General features: G+C 53.0%; 1 protein-coding gene across 3 annotated transcripts in view; it reads right to left on the bottom strand.

Moving 5' to 3' along the window:
• MYO7A (myosin VIIA) overlaps window positions 1-15,733 on the bottom strand; it is a 105,118-nt gene extending 89,385 nt beyond the window's left edge. For all 3 annotated transcript variants that reach the window (XM_036861948.1, XM_036861946.1, XM_036861947.1), the window contains exons 1-2: window positions 15,667-15,733; window positions 1,515-1,628 (exon numbers count right to left, since the gene is read on the bottom strand). In XM_036861948.1, coding sequence (XP_036717843.1) covers window positions 1,515-1,628; window positions 15,667-15,684 — 132 coding nt within the window. In that variant the 5' untranslated portion in view covers window positions 15,685-15,733. The remainder of the gene's footprint in view (window positions 1-1,514; window positions 1,629-15,666) is intronic.
• Window positions 15,734-19,932: the final 4,199 nt, after the last annotated feature.

Raw genomic sequence — 19,932 nt, forward strand, 5'->3', positions numbered from 1 at the left:
GCCATGACCTTTCATTCATTCAGCAAGTCTTTACAGAGGACCTTCTCTGGGAGACCTTTTGCTGTCCTCTGGGGAACCAGATGTGATTCACCTGGTCCCTGCCCTCAAGCTGAGGGAGCCTGTGGGCAGACAGAGGGGTCAAAGATGATGGCCTGGAGGTGGGGTGGGGGGAGGGAGTGGGAGTAGGAAAGGCTGGTGAAAGGGGAGGCCAGAAGCCGCTATGGGCCCAATGCCACTGAAGCAAACCCAGCCCCCTAACCTGCTCCCAGCCAGCCAGCCACATCCCTCCCACCTCTGCAGCCCCCGTTCTCAGGGGGCAAGTGGGAGGGGACCTCTGGGATCCGGTGACACAGTTACGGGACACCATCTGACGTGCAACATGACCCAGATGAAACTCAAGCCTGCAGGCAGAGTCCCTCGGCCCCACCCGGGGGGTCCAGGCTAGTTCGTGGGCCTGTGTGTGCTGCCAGCCAAATCTGTGCCCCCATTCTGAGGCTGCAACCTCACAGGGGCTTCCTAGAAGGCCCTGGAACTGGAGCCTCTGGAATGACGTTGCAGGCACTCCATTTCTAAAGCTCAGGGGACAAAAGTGTGGTTAACAGAACCTGAGCTCCAAAGTTGCCACTGAGATGCTGGGAGAGGAAACACCCACACAGAGCCCAGAGGCCCCGGATCCTGACCCCAGCACCATCCCTCACTAGCTGTGTGACTCGTCCTGAGGGTCCCTCTCTGGACTCCAGTTTCCCCTTGGGGTAACAGTTGCTGTCCTCCCTGCCTTTCACAGACACTGTGAGGACCTAAAGCAGGACCCTGACTTAAGACCTTTTCTTCCCTCCCCAAGGCCCCACTCTCACTGTCTATCAAACTTACACTTCCTGTGTCCCTTTCCTTCAGGGCCACAAGAGATAAAGGGTTCAACTGTTAGACTACTTCCAGGGCAGCGTCAGGGCGGACAATGAATTCGTGTGATGCCATAACCCCACAGAACGAGAGCGGGCATTTTCAGACTACCTCACCCTCTTCTGAGGCATTCACGCGTGATCTCACATACGAATCAATAACCCCGTGAGGGTTCAGAAGGAGAAACTGAGGTTCAGAAGGGAAAGAGATTTGGCCAAGGTTGCATAGCTAGCAAGTGGGCAGGATGGGATTTGAATCCAGTCTGTCTGACCCGAAAGCACCCCTGTACCTGAGGAGTTCCCAGCCCGGTGCCACCCCCTGCCCCACTGTACACACCGGCATGCCCACACAGACACACATTTCTAATACCACGCAGAATGGACTGAAGTGCTGGTGGAAATAGAACAGGTAGCCTGGGGCAGAAGGGGAGGTTCCCTCCCACGGGGGTGATGGGGAAAGCTCCATGGGGGAAGGGGGTTCTGAGAGGCAGAAGTGGGCCACAGGCACTGCCTCCATCCCCCTGAGGCAGGTCACTGCCGGGCCTCTGCCTCAGGTCACCTGTCAGCCTGTGTCCCCCCCAAGGCCTGGGGGCGGGGTGGCAGCGGGCTACTCACATTGCCTTCATCGTCCACCACCTGGATCTGCCCAGAGTCGCAGAGCTTCACTACCGCCCCGATGGGCACATCAAACTCCTGCCCGGATCTCAGGTCCATCCAGGCATAGTCCCCCTGCGGGTGAGAGAGTCCCAGGCCAGGTGAGCAGGGAGGGGGATCGGGTACTCCTTCCAAGCAGTCCTGTGCCCACCCCTCCACCACCAGAGGCTCTTGTGCCAACCACAGAAGAGGGAAGAAAAGGGAACTGGCACTGTGGAAGCCATGGTGCCAGGCCCTGGGCTGGGCACTATGCAGTGTCATCAATCCCTCCTCTGGGGCAGCTGTTACTGTCCCCAATTTATAATGAGTAAGCAGAGGCTCAGAGAGGGGAAGAGCCAAGACCGCACAGCTGGGCAGCTTCAAGCCCGGGCCTGTCCAAAGCCCTGACCTCTCCCCAAGACTCTACATCCCACACATGTACAGCAGACTCACTGAGGTTTAGGCAGAAACATTTCCCCTCTGTCCTAAAGGAAGCGCACCCCCAGGACATTCAAACAGCCTCTGTCACCTCCTTGGTCAACGCCCACAGTCATAGTTATGACTTCCCTGCAGTGACGCTGCTCTGTTCCGGGCCCCATGATATATGTGGACATCGCTCTCAGCCACACTGTCTCCTGGCTTGTGGGGACATCCCGATCTGGGGCCGGGGGAGCATTATATTTGTGTCCCCTGCAGCGTTCAGCACAGGGCCTGGCTCCCACTACATGCTCAGTAAGGGTTCACAGGAGCCAAATCCACAACCCAGAGTTAGAAAATGGACTTAGAACAACCACTTTCAGCACTGATGCATTCAACATGCATGTACTGAGCACCTACTGGGTACACGGCACTGATGGATCTAAATGCTGGGGATCGAGCAGTGAGCATGGAGTCCACATTTTAGTTGGGAGCAGACAGAAAACAATCAACTGAGCAAGTACACGGTCACTTGGGATGGCGGTAGTGCTGGGATGGAAGTGAGCACACCAATGCCGGAGAAAGACAGAGCCGGCCAGCCGGAGACTCATTCGCCCGGGAAGCCACTCTATGAAGGAAACCTCTGAGCTGAGACCTGAAGGGCGAAAAGCAGTCAGGCTAGGAAAGAGCAAGGGTAGAAATTTGGGCAGCGGAAATGATAAGTGCAAAGGCCCTGAGGCAGGAAGGAACCGCAAAGAGGTGGTTGTTGCAGGACCTGATGAGAGAGAGAGGTGGGCAAGATTCAGGACTCATAGACTCTCGTTGGCCTAGAGGTAAAAGTTTGAATTTTATTCTAATCTTAATAAGAGTATTCTTTTGGGGTGGTTCCCAAGTTCCCCAGAAGGGTAAGAGAACCTAGACGTCCTAATAAAAATATAACTTCCTATCAAGCGGCAGTTAGAAGCATAACAGCTGCTAAAACTGATTCACAATGAAATAAGCCCATGGGGATGGCCCAGGGGAAACAGCTCTGGGCTATGAGACTGGGATCCAGGACCCGCTTGGCCTCCAGTAAATCGCTGACCTCTTTGAGCTTCGGTTTCCACATGCCTCAATGAGGCGTGGGCTTGGTGAGTCCCAAGGCCAACTCTTCACTGTTTCAGCCTCCTCCTGTTCCCATCAGAACCAACTACTTTTCAGCCACAGCTGCCATTATGGGCCTTCACTTCATGCGAGGTTAGCACATGTTAGAAACAGGCTAGCTTCAAACCCAAGCTTTCTCCCAGAAAAAGTAAGAAAAATTGGAGAGCCTCTGGGATGGGAGGAGAACTCATGCGTTTGCTGAGCATCTACTGTGTGCCCAGGCTGCATGACTGCTTCCCATAGACTGTCCCATTTAATCCTCACGACTGCTTTAGTCCCAAGTCCAAGCTGTGCTTCCTGCCACACTCCTCGCCCTCTCTAAGTGCCAGCCCAGGACCACCTGACACACACCTGCTCAGGCTGTTCTGTTCCACCTGCCCCCCATCTCACCCCACCTTTCCACTGAGTGGACACCCAAAGCAAATAGCAACTCTTCCCTGGCCCCTCCTCACTGCCCCACCTTCCTCCTCCTCCTCCCAATCCCTGAAGAGTTAGTTCATTCATTCAGTACATATCTGTGGAGAGCCCGCTGTGGGCCAGTTTCACTCCAGACCCTGGGGACAGAGCAGTGAACAGACGGGAAAGCAGAGGGCCTAGTAAGGGCAGGCCCAGGTTGGAGCTAGACGAGGGGGCGCTTGGAGGATGTGGGCAGCACCAGGGCACACAGGGCCCTGGGAGCCATGGACAGAAGTTGGACTTTCTTTTAAGTAGGACAAGTAGCCACTGGAAGGTTTTAAAGCAGGAGAGAATGGCATGATGGATTTACATTTTCAAAACTTCCCCTGGCTGCTGTGTAAAGAACACAGGCTTTCCTCCAGTCTTTGGGGCCCCTGGGCTTGCCCCTTAACAGCCAGCACCACTCTGGGTCATTACCATGGGTGTCCACTCCCCCCTAGCCTGCAGCCCCCTGAGGGCAGGGCTGGTCTGAGTCTTCCATTGGTGACTCCCCAGAACCAAACATAGAGAAACAGTTTTTCTCTCAGTGAGACAGAGAATCAGAATGTGAAACAGTGTGTATGTGAGCATGTGTGTGAGTAGGTAAGAGGGAGGATGTGACAGAGTTCGTGTGTGAGAGAGAGAAAGAGAGAGACTACCTGATTCCCAGAGGCCAGCGGTGTCGGGCAGTGGCACCAGGACATTGCTCTATGCAAACTCAATACCCCTGCAACAGGCCAGGTAGTGACTTACATGCTTCCCTGTAATTAACTGTCTCATTGAACCTTATGACAACGCTTAGGCAGAGGATTCTCTCTCTACTTCATCTCCTCAAAGAGGTCAAGAAACATGCCCAAGGTCACATGGGTGTTTTGTGGTAGAGCCGGGAATGAAGCCCAAGCCTGGCAAACTCCAAATTCAGTGCTCTCTCCCTACATCCCCTGGGCCCCGCCCTGAACCCAGCTCTTTAAGCAGAACAGGAAGCACTGATAGGGTCCCTGGCTGGAGATGGTTCGTGGACCCAAAAGGCAAACTGGAAGCTCCAGCTAAGGGCAGCAAAGCAAACAGAACTGTCTAGAACCCTCCTAGCCAAGGACTGTCACCAGGAGGGTGGTGACTTAACTTTCTCTTCTCTTGGTCTGAACTCGAGGAAAGAGGCTAAAATGGCAGCTAAGAGGCTTCAGGGAGGAATCTGGGGCCTGAGAACCTCTGAGGGGGGCAGTTCCCATGGTCCCATGGAAAGTACTTGGGGCATCAGAATGCAGCTGGGTTGTAAGGGTCCCCATTTTACAGATGAGGAAACTGAGGCCGAAAGAGAGAAAGGGATTTGGCCATAGTCACTCATCAAATCAGTGACTGATGAGACTGTGAGCATCTGCAGGGCAGAGCCCGAACCAAAAACAGGGTAGGTCAGGAATCGCTGGATGGGTGAAGGAAGGAGCAGAGGAAGGAAGATGTGAAAGAACATGACACTTTTTTGAGGGGCAGGAGGAGGGAGGAGAGGGAAGGGGCACTGGGCTCAGGTCTAACCCCACCAGCCCCTCCCCACAGCCGGATTCCAGGCAGCCCATGACTGTATCTGGACCCATTCCTACCACCCCACTGTGAGGGGTGCCCCACTAGGGACCTCACCCGGAATCAAAAGTTCCATTTGTGTAGACACCTGCCTCTGTGTGTCTGTGTAACCTGGGGCAAGTTCCAGCTTCTCTGCTGTCAGTTGAGTGGTTCCCAGCCCCAGAATGGTGAGTTCCTAGATGGATTTGCCTAAATGTTCTCAAGGGTACCCCACAACCCTAGTGGGGGCTTCCTCCAGGGAAGCTGGCCCACATCCACAATGAACACAAGGTAAAGAGTTCTGGGTTCAGGTCCCAGTTCTGCCACTAACGCTGTGTGACTCTGGGTAAGTCTTTCAGTCTCTCTGAGCCTTAGAGTTCAACAGCCTTAACAGGAAAGGAGTCAGTGCTTGTGAAGATGAGAGACCCATGCAAAGGGAAGTTGTCCTTGATGTCCACCCACCTTCCCTCCTAGGCATGAGCCCAGGATCAGAGCAATATCAACTCCCCGCAGGGCCTTAGCCTTATATGCCTCTTTCCTCCTCTGGGGCAGCGCCTGAGGTTCAGTCCCCGTTTGTGCAATGAAAAGGAGTCTGTCACAGGACACTCCCCCCACCCTCACTTATCCTCATAGTCACTCCGAGACATGAGGAGGGGACCCGCGGGCCATGCTTTCCTTCTACCAGCCGGTCAGACAGTCCACAAACGTCTCCCCGAGCCCCCTCCGTGCACCTGGAGTCACTCCCTGCTCTGGACCCGGGCAAGGGCAGGGAAGCCCGTTCCTGGCGCTGGCCCATCCACCTCCCGTTTTCCAGCTGCACAAGCTCCCCGCCCAGGCAGGGGCAGTGGGGGGCCAAGTTCCCGCCGGGCGTCTAGGACCGCGCGGCACCAGAGGCCTCAGGTGTGCGTGCACCCTGGGGCTTTGCGACCCTGCGGCCCGCCTGGCTCCAGACAGGCGGGGAAACCGAGGCCCAGGACCGGGTCCGCGGGGGGCGTCCTCCCCCTCCCGACCCGGGCCTCACCGGCAGGACCGCGTATGTCTTCAACGCCTGGTTCAGGCTACGCACCAGCGCCCACTTGCCCGGCTGCTTGGCGCGCGCCTCGGCAGGGTCGCCGGGGTCGCCGGGGTCAGCGGCGTCCGCGGGGTCGGCGGGGTCTGCGGGATGGGCAGGGGGCTCCATGGCGCGGAGGGCCTAGCGGCGGCTACGGTGGCAGCACGTCTCGAGCTCCCTAATTCACCTAATCCCGTGCGCGCCGCCCGCCGGGGAACCCTAAACCCGGCCATCTGCCGCGGGCCCATGGCAACGGCGGCTTAGGTGACGCCCGCGGGCGGGAACGAGGAGGGGGCGCCCGCGCCGCCCCAGCCCCCTCCCATCCTGGCGCGACCCCAACACCCAACATCGCCGGGGCTTCCGGGCCCGCCTCACCAGGACCTCAGCGAGCGGCACCCAGGAACCGAGCTGCGGGCCTCGGCAAAAACGAGGCACCTGGAACCTCACCTTGACCGCAGTTTTGAGAAAAGCAGTATGTTTCTACGGAAAGAAACGTGGGGGATGTTATGGAGTGGAATACAATAAACTTCGCAACGTTTTTAAGACTAAAGGGAAGGTGCGTCAACGATCTTTCTGGCCCACTGGCTGCCTCTGGGGAGTGAGGGCAGATAAAAGCCTTGAGGTTGGGAGGGGACTTTATGGGGAAAGCCCTGGCAGAGTCTGTCTCTGGTCCTCACCCAGCCTCTGAGGCCAGCCAGCTGGTGATCTCCAGGTCAAAGAGGAGGCACCGAGGCCTAAAGGAGGGGTGTCCCCTCGTTCCCCAGGACAGCAAGTCACCCCTAATGGCTCAGCGCTCACCCCACAGTGGGCGCCAAGCTGGGCTCCCGTGTCCTGGCAGCCACACAGGACTGGGTGCCGGCTTGGGTCCGTGCTGGGCCGCAAGCCACAGTGGCCACTGTCCCATCCTGAAGGCGTGGAATGCCCGGGCCCTATGACTCTCCTCCTACACCTGCCTTCTTCTCTCTCCCTACTTATCTTTATCCTCTCCCCTCTTTTCTCCTATTCTCTCTTCAAGGTCTCATTTTTGGTCCTCAGCGTTGTCTGAAATCCTGGAAGACCCAACTTTCTGTTCTAGAGAAGCAAACCACAGCGGGGAGTAGAGGGAATGACAAGGGAGGAGACAGTGATGCCTCACACAGAGCTCAGAGCTGCCCCTCTGGACCTGGGCTTCCTTCTACCCACCCCCCACCCCCCTTTTCCAGCCTCTAGGACCCAGCGCTCTGCCACCCAGCACACAGCTGACTGTCGGCAATGATTCCCACCCATCTCCTGTGCCCTCTCAGGGACCCTGCTCTCAGAAGGGGTCCTTTCCAGAGTTAAGCCCAGAACAAGCACACCTACCCCAGCCCACCCTCCTAGGAGAGTCCATGCGAACAGGAACCAGACCCTCAGACCCAGGGAGGTGCTAGAGTTGGGCTTCCAGGCATCCTTCCATCTGTCTATTTTAAAAACCTTCACAGGGACTCCCCTGGTGGTCCAGTAGTTAAGAATCCGCCTCCCAATGCAGGGGACATGGGTTCGATCCCTGGTCAGGGAACTAAGATCCCACATGCTGCAGGGCAACTAAGCCAGCACGCTGCAACTACTGAGCCCAAGAGCCACAAACTAGAGAGCCGTGTGCCACAACTACTGAGCCCACGCGCTCTGGAGCCTGCACACCACAACTAGAGAGAAGCCCACGCACCGCAACGAAAGATCCTGCGTGTTGCAACTAAGACCCACACAGCCAAAAATAAATAAATATTTTTAAAATTTTAAAAAAACAAAAACCTTCACAGGCTCAGGCTAAAGCTTAGGGGACACCGTCCTCAGAGCTTCCAGCCTGGGGGTGGATAGACCCAGACACAGATAAGGATGGTACCACCAGATAAGGGACAGATTAGCCCTGGAGAGACAGGATAGCATGGCTGCTATGAGGTTGGACTCTGGAGCCAACACCGGTTCAATGATGACAAGGCCATTCACATGCTGTGTGACCTTGGGCAAGTTCCTCAACCCCCATGTGCTTTTGTTTTCTCATTTGTCGGATAACAGGATAACAGTACGTCATTAGGTGCTTGTGAGGGTTAAACAGGTTGTGTGTAACTCACTCAGATCGGTGCCTGTTAGAGCAAATGCTGTGTGAGTGTTAGTTATTATTAACTGAGCAAGTCATGTTGTTGTGGTGTTGTGATTATTTAGGCAGATATGAGGGAGAAGGGTGTTCCAGAAAAGAGAACAGCAAAGCACAGAGAAGCAGAGGTAAGAAGGAAGAGATGGTAAAACAAGTCTGGTGGATGGAGAGAGGCCCCCTGAGAGAGACCTACTAAAGTACTGAGAGACTGGCCCTCCCTGACCCAGACCCACTGCTCAACACCCTGCACCCAGGCCACCCCTGAGATGAAGCCTAGGAGTAGGTCCCTTCCCTGCATGTGGCTGCACACCAGGTCTGGGAGGCAGGTCTAATGCCCCTGGGACCCACTCTGGCATCACACCAGACTCTCTCCCAGAGCCAGGGCTCACTGCTCCCCCAGCCTTGTCTCCTGCTGCCTGGCCACACAGGACAGGGCCTCCTACCTTTGCTTATGCTGAGTCCTCTGCTAGGAATGCTCCACCTCCACCATCCTCTTCCCTGCCCCCACTTAGCCACCAAGGCTCCACTTAGCTGTGTGCCCCCTGGTCCCCACACCTCACTACCTTCTTTCTCTACTCCCTTCATGCCTCACCACCCCTAGTGCTGCTGTCACCTCCACCATACCACCATCTGGTCCAATTCTGGCCACCCATTTTACATATGGGGAGACTGGGGTTCAGAAGGGGCAAAGGGACCTATCCAAGTATACACAGCAAGTTGGAACAGAAAAGCTTTCAGGAAATAACTGTGCCAGTTGTCATCAGCAAGTGATATCAGCAAAGAGTAGAGAAGTCTGCCAAGAACTCTACAGAAACACCAAAAACATAGCAAAAATTGTCAGACGTCAAACTTTACTGGAAACTCTAGAAAATATGCAAAGGTTTACAGTAACCATTTGAACATTTAAGGAGAGGAAGATGACTGAAACCCCACAGGAGAGCTTTGTGGTCTTTAACCTACCCATCCTCCCTCACCCCCCACCTTGAGGATGGCAGCCTGTGTCCCTGGTGTGGGTTGTTGGGGTCAGAGGGAGCAGAAACAGACCTTGTTATCCACGACTTATGATGGTTTAACCTGTCTGGGGGATCCCTGAAGGAATAATGCTAAAGGTTTGTCTTTATTCCCTAACTAGGGACCCAAGGGTAGAGAAGTAGCTATTGGAGGGATTGGTCAAAAACATCCAAAGGCAAATGAACTACCCACTGCCACCTGGGGAAAAAAATAATCAGTTGGAGCAAACAATAGTACACCTCCAAAAGCTGGAAGAAAGGCAGGGGAATGAGATGCACCAGGGAAAAAGGGCTTTGAAAAAGCTTCAGCATATACTGGGGAATCTAGAAGACCACGTACACGTACCCAGGGTTGGACAAATGTTCAGAAAAAGCATGAGAAACCCTAAGCTCTCACCTCTGACTGACCTCAAGCTCCATGCAGACAGGGAGTGAAGGCTAAGTCAGAGTTGTAAATGTCCTGACTGAGCATTGAAGTCATGCGCCAACACACACACGGCCCAACTGCAAAGTCTGAGATTTTTTTCTTTTTTTTCCCAGGGGTTTTACAGACTTCAGTGACCACACACAACAAAGAATCTAGTCTTCACAAAAAAAAAAAAAAAAAAAGTTTAGAAAAGTCACTCAACAAAACTACAATTCACAATAAGCAGCAACAACAAACCCTGGGGAGGGGGAGAATCTGACTTCTGGAGTTATCACATTACAATAATCAAAATGTCCAGTTTTCAAAAACAATAAAAAAAAAAAAACTATGAGACTTGCAAAGAAACAAGAAAATATGACCCATTCATAGGAAAAAAAGAAATTAATAGAATCTTTCCCTGAGGAAGCAGAGACACTGGACTTAATAGACAAAAACTTTAATCAACTGTTTTAAATACGCTCAAAGAACTGAAGGAAACCAGAACAACATCTCACCAAGTACAGACTATCAATAAAGAGACAGGAATTATAAAAAGGGACCAAATAGAAATTCTGGAGTTGAAAAGTACAATAACTGATATGAAAAGTTCACTAGAGGGGTCAACAGCAGATTTGAAAGGGCAGAAAGAAGAAGCAGCAAACCAAAGATAGCTTAATTGAGATATCCAGGCTAGGGAGCAGAAAGAAAAAGGATTAAGAAAATGAGCTGAGACTAAGAAACCTACAGGACCCCATCAAGTGGACCAATGTAAGCACAATGGGAATCCCAGAAGGAGAGGAGAGAGAGAGGCAGAAAGAATATTCAAAGAAATAATGACCCCAAATTCCCCAAACTTGATAAAAGATATGAATCTACACATCTAAAATGCTCAATAAATTCCAGGTAGGATAAACTCAAAAAGATCCTCACTGAGACACATTATAATCAAACTATCAAAAGACAGACAAAAAGAGAATCTTAAAAACAGTGAGAGAGAAATGACTCATCACATACGAACGCTCTTCAATATGATTAATTGCTGATTTCTCATCAGAAACCATGGAGACCAGAGGCAGTAGGATAATATATTTAAAATGCAGAAAGGAAAAAAACACATTTCCAACAAGAATTCTGTATGTGGCAAGAATATTCTTCAACAGTGAAGAGAAACTAAGACATTCCAGATAAACAAAAACTGAGGGAGTTGGTAGCTAATAGACCTGCTCTACAAGAAATGCAAAAATAATCCTTCAGGCTAAAATTAAATGACACTAGACAGTAACTCAACGCCATACAAAGAAATAAGAACCCAGTAAGGTAACTACAAAGGTAAATATAAGAGCCAGTCTTATTGTTATCTTTGGTTTGTCACTTCTCTTTTTTCCTATGTGATTTAAAAGACAAATGCATAAAATAACAATTATAAATCTATGTTAATGGGCACACAGTGTATAAAGATGTAATTTCTGACAATAATAGTGTAAAGAGAGAGGGATGGAACTGTATAAGAGCAGAGTTTCCATATACTATTGAAGCTAAGTTGGTGTTAACCCTCACTAGATTGTTATAAATGTAAGGTGTTAATTGTAAACCCCAGAGTAACTACTAGGGAAAAAAAAAAAAAAAAATATATATATATATATATAGAAGAGAGAGAGAGAGAGAGAGAGAGAGAGAGAGGGAAATGAATGAGAAGGGAACCAAAACAGTAGAGTGGGGGAAAAAATCAAACACAAAAGAAGGCATCATAGAGTAGAATCTAAAAAAAAAAAAAGATACAAATGAACTTAAATACAAAACAGAAATAGACCCACAGACATAGAAAACAAACTAACTACGGTAACCAAAGGGGAAAGGGGGGGAGGGATAAATTAGGAGTTTGGGATTAACAGATACCCACTACTATTTATAAAATAGATAACCAACAAGGACCTACTGTATAACCCAGGGAACTATACTCAATATTTTGTAATAACCTATAAGGGAAAAGAATCTGAAAAAAAAAAAAAAAAAATATATATATATATATATATATATATGTATTATATAACTGAATCACTTTGCTGTACACCTGAAACTAACACAACATTGTAAATCAACTATACTTCAATTAAAAAAAAAGAAGTCATTATAGAGGAGTTGACAGGGGAAAGATATGACATATTAAAAAAACAGCAAAATGGCAGAAGTAAGTCTTTAAATGGAAATGAATTTAACTCTCCAATTAAAAGGTAGAGGTTGTCAGAATAGGTTTAAAAAAAATAACACATGATCCAACTATATGCTATCTACAAGAGACTCACTTTAGATCCAAAGACACAAATAGGTTGAAAGTGAAAGGATAGAAAAATATACTCCTTGAAAACAGTAACCAAAAGAGAGCTGAGGTGGCTGTACTAATATGAGACAAAATGGACTTTAAATCAGGAATTGTTACAACAGACAAAGAAGAACATTATATTTTAATAAAAGATTTAATCCAACTGTTATCAACAGTCCACAGATTTATCTTCAAACTTCACTCTGATCCATGAATCTGGGCGAAGTACATCTAGTCCCCACACTGGCCTCACCACAGAGCCAGAAATCACATCTTACCGAAGCACAGCAGCCTTCCCTGAGGTCCTAAAGAAGTGGGTCACGTGTACCACAGATCTCTGGGTTCTCACAAGCACCAGCTAGCTTTCCCTCCTCCTGAGACCACAGCCCCCCATCTGTATGTGAGGGGCTACCACAACAGCCTCAGAGCCTTCCCTGACATCACCACCCCACCCTGCCGTACCGCAGGCGAGGCAGAAGCCTCCCCCATCCCCAGGCTCCCTCCCACCCTACTCCACCCCCAGGCCTCCTGCTATCACAGTTCCGCTCATGGGCACCCTTGCTGTGTTTCGGAGCTGCCTCCCCCTTTGGTCTGGAAACTCCTCCAGGACAGGGAGCAGTCAATTTATCTCTGCATCCTTTGTGCCCAGCCCGGTACAGAGAAGGGGCTGAGTGCCACTTTGCTGGGTGGGTGAGTGAGAACGTGGCTGGAGGAGGTGGCTTCTGGCACACTAGGAACCTCCAGACACTCCGACCCTACTCCCAAAGCCATCAACATGATGGGTCTGCCCAGACTACCACAGGGTCCCTAGGAAAGAGCTCACGCTCTGCGAATGCCACCCAGCAGTGGAAGTCTGACCTCCTCCCCTGAGCCCTGTGCCTGCTCCTTGTGCCACAGCCCTGTGCCCTGCACAGCAGCCCTTTCCCAAGGTCTCCTCTGCCTGCATGCTGCCCCCCTCACCAGCATGGCTCCCTATCCTGTCTGGACCTGCCCCAGCTCATGGCTAAATTACCTATCTGGGACATATATACGCTGCCAAATGTAAAATAGATAGCTAGTGGGAAGCAGCCGCGTAGCACAGGGAGATCTGCTCGGTGCTCTGTGACCACCTAGAGGGGTGGGATAGGGAGGGCGGGAGGGAGACGCAAGAGGGAGGAGATATGGGGATATATGTATATGTATAGCTGATTCACTTTGTGATACAGCAGAAGCTAACACACCATTGTAAAGCAATTATACTTCAATAAAGATGTTAAAAAAATAAATAAATAAAAGCATAGCTGAAATGAAAAAAAAAATAAAATAAAAATAAATTACCCTATCTGGGCTTCAGTTTCTTCACCGGCAATATCGGCACAAAGATCCCTACCCTACAGCCTTATGGCAATAAAATGAGATCATGTATAGAGAGTACCCGGCACATAGTAGGACCAATGTGGATGCTACTTTTGAAGAATTAGAACCCTCAACAAGTGAATAACATCTTTTCATAATGAAGAGATTTGGATTCTGAGCACAACTTTATGAAGGTGTTTTCTGCGCCTGGTACTCTGTGGGGCTCAGAAAGGCTGGCATGATCGATGAATGGAAGGAATGAGGGAGGGATGGGTGAGTATCTGTCACTGATATGTCCCACACTGGGACACTCTACACATGGGGCAAGAAACATCATATTCTCTGAGGTCTCCTCAAAGAATTTATCCCAAATAAATATTTATGCCAAGTAAAGTGAAAGAGAAAAGAATGGGAAATTCTCATACACAGGAACACTATTGATATGATTTTAGTAGTAGTCGCCACGGCCGTTAAACTCTTTTGAGCTGTGTCCAGCATTGGGCTAAGCGCTGTATATGTGTTACGATATTTTGTTCTCTAACATCCCTTTGAGGTAGGTATCATGCTCGCCCCAGCCCCTCGGACAAAATGAGGGTGAAATCAAAATCGTTCATTCATTCTGCACAGAGCTCCACCTCTGAGCGGGCTGGTGCTGGAGCTGAGGAGGCAGTGGGGAGCAGGATGAAGGCTGTCCCCCGTTTCTGGGCTCACCAGGAGGCCCCAGGAAGGCAGGGAAAGAAGGTGGCGTGCGATCAGACTCTAATATGGACAGAGGAGGGAAGGGTCCCAAAGGGAGTCTTGGCCACAGCGAGGACTTAGAAGTCACCCAGGAAAAGAGGGACCAAGTGCTCGGGCAGACCGACTGTCTTTCAGGACAGGGAAGGGGTGGCGGGAGGAGGCGGACCTGGTAGGCAGGTGAAAGGCAAGCACTCTGATTGAACTCCTCGTGGCATTTCATCTTCACAACAACCATCCTAGGAAAGGAAGGTTTTTATCCTCGTTTTACAGATGAGGAAACTGAGGCTCAGGAAGGCTGAAGGACGTGCGTGCCCCAGGTCCACACATTTATCAACAGCAAAGCCCAAGATGAGCCCAGGGCTGTGGGCTCTGCCTGGGGAGCTGCGTGGCTGGCTGGCTCCCCAGAGCTGGGACTTCATTCAGGACCAAAGAAGTAACAGAAATGTGCTTTCTGTGTGCGGGGTGGGCAGAGCCAGGTCCACCTGCAGATACCTGCTCCCAGCAGAGGCTGCCAGACGAGATGGGCCGGCGTTCAGGGGGGCTGGTTGGAGGAGCGTGGACAGCGAGTCAGAGGCCTCCTGAGGGAAAACGGCTGTGGGAGCTACGAGTGGCCCAGGCCCTCCCTCTGGGGTCTGCAAATGTCCCCATCCACCCAGCCCCGCCTGCAGCCCAGGCCCTGGCACCCTGCAAACACTCAGTGACAGTGACTTTTCCTTCTGTTTTTGGTCTTGGCCATCTCTGATGAGCCTTTGAAGAGGCTCTCAGGCCAAGGGGCTCTAGAGGGGGACTCCTCCAGCCCCAGGACAGAAGACTGTCTGTCCTGATCCTGCCCTGACGCCTGCCTTCTCACATACACACGTATACATAACTCACACTCAAACACGCAGCTGCAGGGCACGGCTGCCCGTTGGTCCCACATGGTCCTGGAGGACATGAAGCCACTGGCCAAGCCTCCACAGCACACACCCCTACCAGCCCAAGGGCCTGGTGCCAGGCCGACCTGGCTCAGGGCCCACATTCCTGGATCTGGAGACCAGGAGCTCATTAGAGCCTCAGGCTGATCACGGGGAAGGGCTGAGGGTCAGGGGCCACTGTGGCCCTGGGAAGGAAGGGGAGCTGGAGGACTCAGCTGGGGGCAGCACCTCTGCTTCTTCCCCATATTACCCTCGGGGCCTGCAGCTCCAGCCACGTCATCCCCCATTCACTGCTCCCCAGTCAGGCTCAAGGCCCTTCCTGGTCTGGCTTCAATAGACTTGCCAACTTCGTCTTCCCTTTCCCCAAGGGCTTCTCTACATCTGGGCCTTTGCACATGCTGTTCCACTGCCTGGACTACCTGGGGATTCAGAGATGTACATAAATAAGTAATTTCTGACCAGTGGGGTGAGTGCAATGAGAAAGGGAGGCCCCAACAGACACATCACAGGGAGAATGGTCTCTGAGAGAGTCAGGGAAAGTTTCACACTTGGGTTTTGAAGCATAGATAGGAGTTTTCTAGAAGAAAGGATTAGGGAGGGGATTCTACAGCTAAGAACATGGATAAGAGAATATGGGATAGGGAAGGATGAGCCACCCAACAGGGTTATTCCTGATAGAAAGATGAAGGAGCCCTCACCTGCTGAAGAATCACCATTGTCCTTGGTCAAATGCTCCTACTGCCCGCCTGGCCAGACACAGTTCTGCAGGGAGAGAGACCATGTCAAGCCTCTGAGCCAGCCAGTCCTGGAAGCATTGAGCCTGGCTGGGGTCACCTGGGCTCTTCCCAAAGCCCCAGCCCCTCCTCCCTGAGGAACCCTCCCTGGCTTCTCTCCCTCTGGTCACAGCCCAGCCTGCGTGACCTGAGCTTCTGCCACCATCACCAGTTCCACTGCGCAGAGCAGCTGAGCTCCTTTTTTACTACTGTTATTCAGAGATTCCCAAAGGGCTCCTAAGAAGTAGAAAGTCTAGCCCTCTCCCCTGGACATACGGGCAAAGGGGCCCAGAGAGGGACCAAGACTTGCCAAAGGTCACACAGCAGGGCAGGACAAATTCAGGACTAGGACTTGGTCTCTGGCCACCCAGCTCAGAGCTACCCCAGGAGTACAGGTGACAGAGACAGCCTGGCCCAAGAGGAGGGTCAGGCTGAACATGACCTGCTCATGACACGCCGTGCCTAAAACCCTTCCAGAGCACCCCCGGCCTTCAGGATGGGGGCTCTAATCCCTCCCCCATCTTGCGTTTAAGGCCCAGCACTATGCGTCTCAGTCTTGCCTCTCTCTGCTTTCTTCCTTCTCCACCCCTGCCCTTGGGCCATTCTCAGCACTCACTCTTCCTGAAATATGCTGGCCCTTTTTATACTTCTTACTTAGACTTTGTATATACTGGACCCTCTGCCTGGAATTCTGACTAATAAATTCCCACCTATGCTTCATGGCTCAGTTTAGATGGTACCCCCTCCAGGAAGCCTTCCCTGACTGTCCCCAGGCTGCCAAGAGCGCCGATATTTCCCTCTATCCAGCCCTGACTATATGCGTTTGTTGTCTGGTCAGGGTCTGTCCCCATCTCTGCTCCCAAAGTAAGGGAGTTGATACAGGGTAGGGTGTGGGGCTCAGCCATCACCTCACACAGCACAGGGCCAGGCCCAGGGACAGCTCAGGAAGGACTCGTGGGACTGAGCGTGGTGATCAAAAGCAGCCCCAGCGCATCGGCCCCGGCATGAGGCCCCTCTGGCCCCCTACCTGCCTCCCAGGATGAGCATCAATTTTTCATAAGGTCCATTCAGAGGCGCTGGGGCATTTGATCCTCTGCCCATGACACTACCTGACACCTGAGCCCTGACCCCTGCCCTGGGGACTCCGGGATACAGCAGCAGCACACCGTCCTTCTGGAGACCTGCACCTGGCCTGGGTGCCTGGCTGAGAGGGAATTCAACAAGGCCAGCAAGCAGCTGCTATGGGGAGTTACGTCTGTGAAGAGGATGCCCAGCTGTGGTGCTGGCATCCTGCACCAGTGTGAGCCCCGAGAGCCAGGGGCAGAACCAGGGCCTTCAGGGCTTTGGGGGGTGGAAAGGGGTGGAAAGGGCATAGAATTTAAGGGCCACGTGTGAGGAAAAAGCTACAAAATAGACATTTTTTTTTTCCTGAAAACAAAAACTAATCCCTGTTCAAGTTAATTGCTTTTTAAATTGACAACAGAGAACACAGAACTGTATTTACATTTCTATACCCATACTCAATTTTACCTTGTCCTCCCAACAACCATGGCTGATGGGGCTTCATCTCCCATTTCACAGATGGGAAATTTGAGGCACAGAGGAAGGAAGCGACTTTTCCAAGGAGAGAGATAAAGAAAGAGATAGTGGCTGAGAGAGGCCTAAGGAGACAAAGAGTCAGGGACAGAGGACTCTGTGCCTGCCACCCCCAGCATGTCTGCCCCCTGTCCCAGCTCTGGACAGAGATGGCAGGGAGCCCAGACCAGGAGCAATTGGCTGTGGGGACAGTGGCTCCAGGGTGGCCCGAGCCCATGACTCCCCCGAAGTCCAGCAAACCCTTCTCCCAGGCTCAGGACAGCGGGCAGCCCACCCTTACCCTGGGTCCCTGCTGCCCACCGCCTGGCTGCAGCTGCCACCTGCACAGAGGGCTCGGGAAGCTGGGTGGCCGTGTGGGAAAATCTGCAGACACACGCCCCTCTTCCTCTGTCTCTGCTCCGTGACTGTGCTCTGGGGGTCTCTCTGGGTCTTGCAGTCTTTCACCGTGTGAGTGTCTCTCTCAGTCTCTCCTTTTCCTTCCTGCCCAGGGCAGCTCTCCGGCGGGCACTGCTGCCCTCTCCTCCCCACTCCAGAGCCTTCCCCCGGGCGGCGGAGTCGGAGGGCCTCTTCGAGGTCTGGGTGTCGTGACATCAGCATGGGAGGCGGGCTGTGCTGCCCAGGGCCCTGGCGGAGCCCTGGCCGCCCAGCGGGGAGGCCGGGGCACTGGGGTCTTTCTCGGCTGTGCTGCCGACCAGCACCAGCGTGCGAGCAGGCCCAGAGCCACTCATCCCAGCCTCAGCTGCCTCCTGTCATTTGCAGTAATGCCCACCACCTGCTCTCAGCACCTGGGCAGGAAACCTTGTTCTGATCCCGACTTGGTCACTGATTTGCTGAGTCTTGGCGCCTGCCTGCTGTCTGCCAAGACTGTTTCCTTCTCCGCAAAATGGCTGTTTGAGACTCAGAGCAAAGGACCAGGCGAGGCAGGGCAGGAGGTAGCAAGTCCTGCCTCCTGGCCCTTTCTGCCCCCCTTGCTCCACACACACACACAGACCCTGCCCTTGCCCCAGGCCACTTCCCGAGGGCTCGCCTCAGATGCGTCCCCCTGAAGTTCATCACTTCACCACTGCCCCACAGCTTGTTCTGGGGGCTGGGCCGCGGGATGCCTGCCGTCTCTAATCATCCAGGAAACCTTCTCGAAGCAGCTGACTGGGAGCAATGCTGCATGTACCAGGGACTCGTGCAAACTGAGGTGGAAAATGCGATTTTACAGTAGGGGAGGAGGGTAAACGAGGAAGACAGTAAACAAAATGTTCGTTATTAGCGTCAGCGAAGACAGTACCACCGAGGACTCCCTGTTGAGACCTGGCCCTTGCACGTCATGGCCCTTCGCCTGCAGCGACCTGGCAGCCCGCCCCAGCCAGGCAGGCCTCTCCAGGACAGGTCTGGCCGGGGCGGAGGGAGGTACTCTTTTGGATTCTCTGTAACTGGGGTTGTGCCTGCAGCGAGGGGCCACCTGGCTGCCACCCAAAGGATGGGGTGGGGGACCCAGGGAGGGACCAATGGCCCAACTGCGCCACCGCCTGGGCACGGCTGCCCGATGGCGCCCCCTGGAGAGCAAGGCTGAGCATGCAGCCTCTGCCTGGAGCAGCGGGTGGGAAGCGACAGCGCTGGGACCCAGGCTCTGCCAAGCCTGGGGCTCCCTCTGACCCGACGATCCTGACCCCTGAAGACCCCTGGATGCTGGAGTGTGCTTGGCCGGGTGCCCATGACCGGAGTTGCTCCTGAACACTGCCCCCACTGCTGGACTCCCACCTGCCGTCCGCACTTGGTACCTACCATCCCTCTAATCATCTCTTGCTGAGCCGGCCAGACTGGGTGGGCGAGTGGTGTCAGCCTCACACAGATGGGAAAGCTGAGGCCCGAAGAGGAAATGGTGCCCCAGGCAGAACGCAGGTCTGAGCTGTGAGGGATGGGCGCGGAGTGGCGCGGGGGTATGTGGTCCCCGCCAGATGCTGCCCAGCTACAGCTACTCAGCACCCACCAGCGGCCAGGCACCCCGCTAAGGTGGGCACATCATTCAGCACATCCTTGTCTCCCAGTCTTATGAGGAAATCTTGGTCTTAGTTCATTTATTTTTCCCTTACTCCCCACTCCCAACCCAGCCATCAAGTTCTGTCCACTCTACCTCTGAAATCTCTCTGGTTTCTCCTCCCCGCCACCCCCGGCTTTCTGGCTCGAGCTGCCATCATCTTCCCCTCAACAGCCTCCACTCTGATCCTCTACATCCACCTGTATCCCCATAAGCCCATCTCCTTTTTGGCTGCCCTTCATGCGGCTGCCCCCCTCTATTCCACAACTGGCTCGGGGCGAGGCCTTCCTGCCCCCAGCAGGCTCAGGGAACACCCAGTAGCTCCCACGCTGCCTCGCCACTGGTTCTCTGCATGTCTTCCCCACCAGTTTGTACACCGCCCCGGAGCAGGCACTGTGGCTGTTTCCCCTGCCCCCAGTGCCTGGGACGGGACTTGGGAAAAGGCCAGGTGAAGGGACAGCTGAATGACCCCAATGATGCCAGCACAGTCCCACCAGGCAGGCATCGGGGTCCAGCCTCAGCTGTAACTCCCTCATGTGGCTCTCTAACCAGAGGACAGTCACCCA

The sequence above is a fragment of the Balaenoptera musculus genome, chromosome 8 (assembly GCF_009873245.2).
Source record: "Balaenoptera musculus isolate JJ_BM4_2016_0621 chromosome 8, mBalMus1.pri.v3, whole genome shotgun sequence".
In the NCBI taxonomy this organism is placed as follows: domain Eukaryota; kingdom Metazoa; phylum Chordata; class Mammalia; order Artiodactyla; family Balaenopteridae; genus Balaenoptera; species Balaenoptera musculus.